The 10,216-nt window shown below is 54.7% G+C and overlaps 1 protein-coding gene across 3 annotated transcripts; it reads right to left on the reverse strand.

The window, feature by feature from the left end:
* Nucleotides 1–272: 272 nt before the first annotated feature.
* Nucleotides 273–8,820, reverse strand: SELENBP1 (selenium binding protein 1). 3 transcript variants are annotated; one of them, XM_063628047.1, is made up of 12 exons: nucleotides 8,753–8,820; nucleotides 5,697–5,753; nucleotides 5,426–5,538; nucleotides 4,987–5,172; nucleotides 4,181–4,301; nucleotides 2,695–2,877; nucleotides 2,248–2,426; nucleotides 1,740–1,818; nucleotides 1,535–1,656; nucleotides 1,161–1,253; nucleotides 895–1,013; nucleotides 273–674 (listed from the first exon to the last, which is right to left on the reverse strand). In XM_063628047.1, exons 1-12 carry the CDS (start codon nucleotides 8,754–8,756, stop codon nucleotides 512–514), a joined length of 1,419 nt encoding a protein of 472 aa, XP_063484117.1. In that variant the 5' UTR covers nucleotides 8,757–8,820; the 3' UTR covers nucleotides 273–511. The 3 variants fall into 3 exon arrangements, with proteins under 3 accessions (XP_063484117.1, XP_063484118.1, XP_063484116.1); XM_063628048.1 differs by lacking the exon at nucleotides 4,987–5,172; XM_063628046.1 differs by lacking the exon at nucleotides 8,753–8,820 and having other exon boundaries at nucleotides 5,697–5,964.
* Between the last annotated feature and the right edge of the window lie 1,396 nt (nucleotides 8,821–10,216).

Raw genomic sequence — 10,216 nt, forward strand, 5'->3', positions numbered from 1 at the left:
AAAAAAAAAAAACTTTAGAAACACCGATTTACATTCTCTACCCCCAGGTCTCCTTGTGACAATCACCCCCAAAATTTTCAGATTCTATCTGGCCATAAAAGTGAGATTTTGGCATTATTAGCATCATGTTGGAATCACTGGTATGAACTAGTTACCATAACCGCCCCCCCGCCCCCCCCCGCCGGGGGCCTCTTTAGCCCTTTCTTGTGCAAGATGCAAAGGGTAGGCAGAAGAGGAGACACAGGCCCCAGGCCCCCAAAGACAAGGCCATCTGAAGGACAGGGTCACCAGTTTATTTCTTGGTGCCTCCAAGAGCTCATGGAAAAGCAGCACAGTGAGCAACAAGCAACAGTGGTCAGTAAATGGATATGACTCAACACGTTGCCACAGTCTCAGCTTGGCTGTGTGGTACATGCTGCCAAGGGTCGGGTGCCAAGAGAGAGCAGAATGAAGCCAGGTCCCCAAGGAAGTGAGGGCTCAAAATAGGGAGTGTGGGTGATGAGGGTGGAGTTCAAATCCAGATGTCAGAGCTACAATCGCCCCCAGGGTAGCGGAGCTCATGGGCGAGGGCTGGGCCAAGGGGCTCCTTCCCGAAGTCCACCAGGAAGTTGGGGTTCAACTTCAGCCCTCCTTTTACTGTGTCTACGTCAACCTGCAGCATCACAGAGCCTTCCCTGGTGGAAAAGGGAACGGGGTAAGGGAGAGGTCAGAGGTGGCTGCCCTCTTCCCCTAAGATTTTAGGGGAAGGCTCCTGAGGAAGGAGGAATGACCAGGGTCTCAATGGGCCATCTGTGTGATGGGGTACAGGGGTCTCCTTGAGGAGTCTTCAGAAAGCCAAATGACCCCTCTGGAAGAGGAGGGCTGGGGAGGTGAGCCCATGTGTCTGCTTCTCACCTGATGAGATCAGGGTAAAACTGCTTGTCCCAGGCACTGTACAGCGACGTGGTGACGTAGAGGCGCTTCCCATCCAGGCTGAGCTGGATCATCTGAGGGCCTCCAGCCACCCGTTTTCCCTTGGGAAAACCAGAGGTCAGAGCCCAGGGTAACACACAGATCCTAGGCACCACCCCAGGCACCACCCCAACCCCAAGAGCATGCTCAGCTCATATTCCTCAAGCATGAGTCTGAGGGGTCCAGCAAGTAGGGGGAGAGGCTCTTACCTTGACCACCAGGGGCTCTGGCTGGGACTTTAGTTCCTGGTCCTCCAGCACTTGCACAGGGCCTCCCTTAACAATGCTGCCCCCGAGGAAGAGCTAGATGGGGAGGTGCAGAGGATAAGGAGGACCATAGTGGGAGGCACAAACATTGCAGGAAGAGCAGCTTGCCTGGCTGGGATCCCTCTCTCCTTTCAGACATGCTCTGCATGCCCATCCCTGGCCTGGACAGTCCTGGGCCTGCGCTGTCCCACAGCACACATGTCTGCTTTTCCTGTACCTCCCTCATCATCCTGCAGCTGCTTCAGACCATCCACCTCATCCCCAGCTTCTCTTCTCCTTCCTTCCTTCCCTTCTGCTCCTCCTGCCAGGGTCCCCACCTGTCCTGTGAGGCGGGGCCTCTGTGGGTCAGAGATGTCATACTGCCTCAGGTCCCCGTGCAGCCAGTTGCTGAAGTAGAGGAAGCGGTCGTCCAGGGACAGCAGGATGTCAGTGATCAGGCCTGTGGGTAGGGGGCCAGTAGAGCCTTTAAGGACTCTTGTTTCCCAGGCCAAGAATCAACTTTCCTATGCCCTAGGCACTCACCTGGCATTTCAGGCAGCAGCCAGCCCTTCACTTTCTTGGGGGGCACCTGGATCACCTTCTCCACTGACCACGTATCTCCCTACATTGAGGGGTGGAGGGTGAGGTTAGCTGGCAGAGAGGTTAGCCTATCCGAATTGGGGACTGGGGGTTAGATCTGGGTTGCCCAGACCTGGGAGGGAGAGAATAGATGCCCGGCCTTCTTGCCACCAGGATCTAACTTTATGCAAACCCCTTGAGGCAGGGGTTGTGTCTGCTTCACCACTACATTCCCAGAACATAGCACAGTGCCTAGCACAGACATTCACTAAGTAGTTTTTGAATGAATGAATAAATACGGCCAGTTAGGGTTCAGGCAGAAGTCGCCCTAGCACTGAGAGAAGAGAGACAGGGCATGCAGCCTTGTTTTTTTTCGGTCCTGGAGATGCTTGGGAGCACCGTTACAGAAGCCTGCTTAGGTAGAGCTGCTGACAAGACTACTGAAAGGGGAGGGCCAGAGGGCGTATGTCACCTCGTTCTTGTAGAAGCGCTGGATGGTGGAGCTGAGTGCGCAGCCCACAAAGCCTTGGGCAGCGTCTGGGTTGTGCAGGAAGCGGATCTCCAAGGGAATAAGCCCATCTTTTAGAGACAGGGTCTGCACGATCTCATGGCGCTGCCAGTCCCATACATATAAGTGGCTCCCGTACAGTCCTGGGGTGGGAGTGGGGCCGGAGGATAGGTTCAGCATCAGGGGTTGGAAGGCATGGGCAAAGACTGGGCCATCAATCAGGGCAGAAGGTTAAGAAATGGATTGGAGGGATCAGGAGGACGCTTGAGCAATCTGAGCATGCAGTACATCCTATGCCATCTCCCTTAGATTCTGGGGCCACAGGAGGGAAGTGCGGGGGTGGGAGATTTGGAGCAGAAAGCAAGGGGATGTGGGCCCAAGGCTCCTGCTGGACTATGGGGGGATTCTCACCAGTCTCCACATCAGCGGGGTTGAAGCCATCTCGTAGGACATTGGGAGCTGCCCACTCAGTGCTGATCATGACATTGTGTCGAGGCTGGTACCAGAAGTCATAGCCCAACGGTGCAGCACCCCCAGGTCGCTCCCACGTCCCCTTCACCTCGAACGTCTCCGCATCCAGCAGCACAAAACCCCCTGAACAGGGAAGGAAGCAGGGTGGCAGGTAGAGGCAGTAGAGACACTAACCCCACCCTCCAGCCCTCTCCCTCAGGCATGTCTGAGAGGCTATAAGCCCATTGCCTCCACCTCCACTGCTGGATTTGCCAGTTCTTTAAATTCAGGCATCCAGGGCCGGGGGCAGAGTGGCTCATGCCGATAATCCCAGCACTTTGGGAGGCTGAGGCGGGCGGATCACTTGAGGTCAGGAGTTCAGGATCAGCCTGGCCAACATGGTGAAACTCTGTCTCTATTAAAAATACAAAAAATTACCCAGGCATGGTGTCACATGCCTGTAATCCCAGCTACTCGGGAGGCTGAGGCAGGAGAATCTCTTGAACCAGTGAGGCGGAGGTTGGAGTGAGCTGAGATCACTCCGCTGCACTCCAGCCTGAGCAACAGAGTGAGACTCCATCTCAAAAAAAAAAATAAATAAATAAATAAAAATAAAATAAAAAGAAAAAAGAAAAGTAAATAAAAAATTCAGGCATCCAAAGGGTCTCGTCTCATCCAGCTATTCAAAGTTGGCCAGGTGGCAGGGGGGCCTTTACACTAGTGCCCCTGTCTCCTGTCAACTTCATCTCTCTCTCAGACCACAGCGGGAATGTTTCTCCCACGAGATCTTCTGGGACTCAGCACCTGGTATTTCTCTTGTCCAGCCTCCCACTTTTGGAGTGGGATTCCTCCAGTAGTCTAAGCTCCATTCTGCTCACTACATTTTTTTGAGATAGGGTCTCACTCTGACGCCCAAGCTGAAGTGCTGTGGTTCAATCACAACTCATTGCAGCCTTGACCTCCCTGGGCTCGGGTGATCCTCCTACCTCAGCCTCTTGAGAAGTGGGGGTTATAGGCCTGCACCACCACATCCCGCTAATTTGCGTATTTTTAGTGCAGAGTTGCCAGTGCCAACTCTGTATTATCAGCAGACAACACAGAGACGGGGTTTCACCATGTTGGCCAGGCTGGTTTGGAACTCCTGAGCTCAAGCGATCCGCTGGCCTCGGCCTCTTGAAGTGCTGGGATTAGAGGTGTGAGGCACAACACCTGGCCTGTTTTGACTATAACTTTGAACTGAATTCATCAGTGAAGACTCATCTTAATAGAAATATTCAAAACTGAAGTTACTTGCTAACATTTAAAATACTGGCTGGGATCCAGCTCACTGGTTCTCCTTGGGAAGTCATTCCAACCCTCCCCTTCCATTCTGCTCCTCCCACAGAAAAATGCTTCCCACATTTCACAGCTGTGGAAGTTTTCATGAGCACACAGTGCTGGCAGGTACCTTTGCCATTGCCCTTGACGTCTCCCAGGGAGCTGATCATCACCTCCCCGCTGGCCAGGCAGTGGCTGGTGTGGAGAAAGGCCAGTTCACACTTGGCATGGATGTCCTTGGGCTCAATGACCTGGAAGGGGTGGGGAATGGTGTCAGAATCATACAGGACCGGGAGTCCCTGCTCTTAACCTCCACACTTCCCCTACTTCTATCTGCTGACTCTGTCATCTTTTCCTTCAAAACATGGACACAACTCTCCCTGTGGGAATATGACAAAGATTCAGTCTGGTAACTTCTACAGAGCAGCAAGGGAAAGTCAGAGAGATTGCTAATAACTCCCCAGGCAGAAAGCGTTGACATTTCCCTGTGTGTCCTGAAGGCACACGCAGTCCTGTGAAACCATAAGCTCCTCCCGGGCTGGCCCACACCAGTGTCAACTCTGTATTACCAGTAGACAACACAGTAAATGCCTGGCACCAAGAGTGCACTAAACGAAGTGTTGGGAGGGACCGGAGTTTTTAAGAGAAGCCCTGAGCTCCTAAATGCATGGGGGAATAAATGGCTCCCTCCCTCTCTCGGAGTAAAACGAGAAGCCTTGCCCCTCTTCTCCCATGCCCTGGTCACCGTGCTGGAGGTTGATGACCCAGAATGCCTGGGTAGACTCTGCTCTGAGGTCCAACCTCCCTCCCTGCTGCCGAGCCAGATGCTGCGTAAGAGCTGGAGGCTGCTGGTTTAGGTCTGGCTTCCTGCCCATAGACTGCCTGGGGTGGCAGGTGTCTTATGGTCTACTAAGATGGCAAGGGCAGAGGACATGCCTTGTGCAGCTTTGGGGCCCGGGGCTCAGAGTCCACGTCCACCACATAGATGCGAGAGGAGATGAGACTGGGCAGCACCAGCTTTGAGCGCGACTTGGTGCTATCACCGAAGCAGCTGCTGCAGGTGTTCCATCCTGAGTGATGCAGCTCGTCCTTCAGGTTGGGCATGGGCAGCCGGTGGATGACCTAGGATGCGGGGAGAGGTGGTGCTCTCCCAGGCCATGCCTCTGTCCACTTTTGGAAGAGGCGCCCCTGTGGACCCATTTTGGTTTGGAAGCATGGCACAGGCTGGATTTCAGCACTCCCCTTGTCCCAGGTTGAGCCTGCACAACCATACCCAGGGAGGGCCAAGGAGGATGGAGCTGGGAAGGGGGGCCCCAGGGCCAGGGATGAGGGCAGCTACGGTCTCAAAGTAGCTGGCGCCCAAGCCCCGCCTTACCTGGCAATACTGGGGAGACTTGGGGTCAACATCCACAGTGGCCAGATAATCTGGGGCCTCAGTGCCCGTGTTTCGGTAAATGCAGGGCAGGTAGACAATCTCTTCCCTGGGTCCTGCAGGGTAGAAAGCAGGCAGCAGGGACAGCAGGGTGGGAAGGAAAGGCAGGGGAAGTGCTGGGTGTGCCAGAGGGTGGCGGCTAGGTCTGAAGTCCCTTCACCCCCAGCTGTGGAATCAGTAGTAGGATGCTGGCTCTCAGACCATGGGCAATTACCTTTCATGGCCTCCAGAGGGGTGGAGTAGCCGGGTCCACAATTCCCACATTTCGTAGCTGTGGAAGCAATGGGGCGCATTGGCTGGGCCACGCTCTGGAGGGTGAAGGCTGCCTCCGCACATCCTGCAGCACACATCCCAGCGGGCCACGGCAGTGCGGCTGGCCTAGGTCCCCACTCCAGCCTCATCGCTCTGGCCTGTCCTCTCCACCCCCTCAGAGCCCTGAGGAGGGTGAGGTTGTGCTGCGAAGAGCTGGAGACACATGACCTGAAGGTGGACAGACAGTCCAGCAGGGCCCCGGGAGGGTGGGAGGAGGGCTGATGCAGCCGGGGTCGTGTGGTGTGGTGAACATGACACGGACTTGGAGCCCAACCCCAGCCCACCACTGACTAGCCAGGGGAGCTTGGGCAAAGTATTGAAGTTCCTCGGCCTCAATTCTGCATCCTCTGTAAAATGGAGATGGTAAGAATTTCCCAGTGGGGAAATTGGGAAATTACGAGAAGTTACGAGAAGTAAACACGAGGGTGCAGTAGGTGTGCAGCTCTGTGTTTGGTCGAAGCCCAGGCACCCTTGGCTGGAGCTGGCACCAGATATCAACTCCAAGATATCAAGACAGAGATACAAAAACTACAAAGCTAGGGAGAAGCTGAGAGGGAAGTAAAAGTGCAGAGGAGGAGCTGCCCACTCTGCAGCCTCGGCCCACCCCACACCCCAGCAACCCCAGCCGTTGCATGTTCTTGAGGAGCCGCTCTCAGGGAGAGGCGGTGGCGCCTGCTCAGCTCCCTTCACCAAGATGTTTCTATATCAGGGGGAGGCCACTTCCTGCTTTTCTCTCCCATGGGTCCTGATCCCAGGCTGCTAGCCAAGGGCTGGATTACATAACCAAGGATCTGGGGCTAATACCAGCTGGACGTCCTCAGGCCAGTTTCTACCCCGGGTGTGCCCCACTTCCTTTATCTGTAAAGTAAGGTGTTTGGCCCAACTCTGGAGAGCCCAGAGGCCTGCCCACCAGAGAGATAGGGAGCAACCCTCCCTATCTCTGAAGTCTGGCAAGAGGGGCCACGCCAATCTCCCGGATGTAAGTCAGCAGATGTGCAGTAGGGCTGGGACATCACAGCTGCCAGCACCCCAGCATCAGAGTTTGGGGCCTGCTGGGGAGCAGGGGCTAAAGAATAACCCAGAGGGGGCGGCAGGCTGAAAGAAACCCTGGAGTAGAGTCCACAGGCCTGGGCCCTGTCTCCTGCCTTGTCCTGTGGCCAGTCCAGCCTCTGCCTTCACAGCTGGGCCGCAAGTGGGGAGCCAGGAGTAGGCAGAGTGGGGCCTCCACTGGGGCCTGGGACTCCCACTCGCAGCAGCCAAGGGACTTAGGAAGCTGAGAGGCAGCAACAGTGTTCAGAGTCTGGAAACCTGGTTTCAAGTCCCAGGTTTGACGCCCCATTTCTCCATTTTCTCCTCTTCATTTACAAAAAGTGGGCAATAATGATATTCTACCTACTTCGCTAGGTAGATATGGAGGACAAATAAGACAATGTATTCCAAAGTCCTTTCATAAAAGTGAATTAGGCCAGGTGCAGTGGCTCATGCCTGTAATCCCAGCACTTTGGGAGGCTGAGGCGGAAAGATCACCTAAGGTCAGGAGTTTGAGACCAGCCTCGCCAACATGGCAAAACCCTGTCTCTATTAAAAATACAAAAATTACCCGGGCGTGGTGGCATACACCTGTAATCCCAGCTACTTGGGAGGCTGAGGCAGGAGAATCACCTGAACCCGGGAGGCAGAGGCTGCAGTGAGCCAAGATCGCGCCACTGCAGTCACTCCAGCCTGGGCAACAGGAGTGAAATTCTGACTAAAAAAAAAAAAAGTGAATTACTGTGTAAATATGGGAAGGGCTGTGCCAGAGGAGAGGAGAATGCCAGAAGTGCTTGATTCCCAGAGAGAGGGCTGGAGGTGGGCCAGGGAGAGAGAGAGAGGTCCAGTTCACAGGAGTTAAGGAGACTGGTTCTGCTACACAACCTTGCTAAGTCGGGGCTTGGCACCAGATGCCAGGGGGTGGGGAAGGAGGTTGCTGGATACAGAAGGGAAAGGAGATTTAAAAACTCCAAGATATCAAGACAGAGATACAAAAACTACAAAGCTAGGGAGAAGCTGAGAGGGAAGTAAAAGTGCAGAGGAGGAGCTGCCCACTCTGCAGCCTCGGCCCACCCCACACCCCAGCAACCCCAGCCCCAGCATTTCTTAGGGTCAGGCCCAGCATGCCACTGCGGCCCCAGGGAGCATCATTCCTCTTTCTGGGGAATACTCCCCATCTGAAGCATCTCAAGCAAGGTCTCGGAGCAGCTTTGGGTTTGGGATGGACTCATGGAAAGCTCAAGTGGGTTTTCCATGCCAGGCTGGCTGCTGGGCATTCTGCCACCTCAGGAGGAGCCAGCCCCGAGCGGGGAAGGACCTCCCAACCAAACCTCAGTTCCTTCTTAGCCTGTCACCCAGAAGCCTACGGATGGAAGAATAGCAGGGCCAAGGGGGATTTAGGAGTGGGGGAGGCATTGAAACAAGTCCCCAGCGAAAGAGCGCAGGGGTCTCTGATTTCCCTCCCAAAGAGCTTTGCTGTGTGGAGTAGCTAGAGAGTGACCTGGGCACAGAAAGGCTTTGGACTCCCTACCTCGCTGGAGTACAAAGTTGGCCCGGGGCTGAAATCAGGATCACCTCTCTCCTATGTGAGGGCCAGGGACCTAGTGGTGTTTTCTAAGAGCCCCCATCTGATTTTCCCAGCTGCAGAAAGGCACCCTGGCCCTAGCCTCTGCTGGATGGAGCCAAGTCAGGGCCCAGGATCCCATCTCCCAGCAGTGCCTCTGCCCGTCTTCCTCAGAAAGTTTGGCTAAGCTGGGAAATGCAGTGGGGTGGTGGGGGAGGGGGTGTGCAGACTGGGGACAATGAAGCAGAGTCCACCACTCCCTCCCCAGCTCCCCACCCAGGTTTTCTAGCATTTTCTGGAGGAGGGCCTTCCAAATTAGGGGCAGACAGAGCAGGCAATGTGTGATTGGAAACCCCTCTCCTTACCCATGCTGCCGACTGGTACACTTTGATCCTGGCGGGTTTGCTGTGCTGGTGTCAGAGGCCACTGTTCCAGGGAAGGAGCGAAGGGAGGGAATTTATGCAACCAGCTGGGGGTGGGGCAGAGAAGGAGGAGAGCCCGGGCTGTAGCCCAGAGTAAACTACTCAGGGCAGCTGGCCAGGATACTCTCAAGTGGCCTAGGGCAACTGCTGTTTGAATTATGGGGTGTGCGTGTATGTGTTTAAGTGTGTATGTGTGGGAGCCTGTGCTTTATTTATTTATTTTTTTAGAGACAGGGTCTCACTCTTGCCCAGGCTGGAGTGCAGTGGTGTGATCTCGGCTCACTGCAACCTCCGCCTCTTGGGTTCAAGCGATTCTCCTGCCTCATCCTCCTGAGTAGCTGGGATTACAGGCACCCGCCACTATGCCTGGCAATTTTGTATTTTTATTAGAGAAGAGATTTCACCATGTTGGCCAGGCTGGTCTCAAACTCCTGACCTCAGGTGATCCACCCGTGTCAGCCTCCCAAAGTGCTGGGATTACAGGTGTGAGCCGCCGCCCCTGGCCAGCTCGTGCTCTTTAGCGGGTGCCTGGGTGTGTGTGGATTTGTGTGTCTGGGCATGTGTGTGTTCCTGTATACCTGCGTGTTGCTCGTGCATGTGCCTGCATGAGTGTGTATCTGTGCCTGTGTGTGAATTTCCACCTGTGTGAACATGCCTGTGAGTGTGCTTGTGTGTATTTGTGCATGTGTGTGTGTGTACGCCTCTATATGTGCCTGCCAGAGTATCCACGCCTGTGAGTGTGTGTGTGTGTGTGCCTCTGTGAGTATGTGCCTGCCAGAGTATCTACGCCTGTGTGGACATGTGCATAAGTGCTTGTGTATCTGTAGTGTGTGGCTAGGTGGCTGTGTGTGTGCTTGTGTAAGCCTGTGCACGTATGTGTTCCTGTGTCTCCAAATGCTCATCTTTGTATTGGACCTGTCTCTTGGCATTTAGGGGCACCCGGGACTGTGGGCCCATCGGCCAGGGTCACTTCTTCCCTAAGATTGCCCTCTTATTCCAGATATTCATACTGTTTGGATAAAAGCTCTGGGGTGAAGGTTTTATTGGCTAGGAAAAAGAATAAAGTCTGGGCTTGAGATTGCAAGTAGAATACAGGGTTTCCAAACCAGAGTGGAGGGAAGGGGAGCAAAATTAGGCCTTGGTGCATTGGGTGTCTGTCTTCCTGGATCCCATCAGTGAGGGATCATGTGCCCATCAAGGAAGACTCCCTGTGGCTGCCCGGGGCAAGGGTCTTCTCTTATCCCCAGCGCCACTCAACCCCTCTTGGCTCTATCCTGTGTCTATTATCCTCACCATTGTGCCATCAGCCTGCCAGGCATCAAAGAGAGTCTTGTGTGTGCTGCTGGGCATTCTCCCCACAGGGGAGGCCCCAAAGGCTGCTCCCTTGTCTTTGCCAGCTTCCTCCTG

This window comes from Symphalangus syndactylus, chromosome 12, assembly GCF_028878055.3.
Source record: "Symphalangus syndactylus isolate Jambi chromosome 12, NHGRI_mSymSyn1-v2.1_pri, whole genome shotgun sequence".
NCBI classification, from domain to species: Eukaryota; Metazoa; Chordata; class Mammalia; order Primates; family Hylobatidae; genus Symphalangus; species Symphalangus syndactylus.

Excerpts from the sequence above, each read along its gene's own strand:
- SELENBP1 (XM_063628046.1), bottom strand. The coding sequence starts at position 5,883 with ATGAGGCTGGAGTGGGGACCTAGGCCAGCCGCACTGCCGTGGCCCGCT. Across the intron at positions 5,173-5,425 it reads AGTCTCCCCAGTATTGCCAG|GTCATCCACCGGCTGCCCAT; the intron begins GTAAGGCGGGGC and ends CCCGCATCCTAG. Across the intron at positions 1,819-2,247 it reads AGCGCTTCTACAAGAACGAG|GGAGATACGTGGTCAGTGGA; the intron begins GTGACATACGCC and ends CCCTCAATGTAG.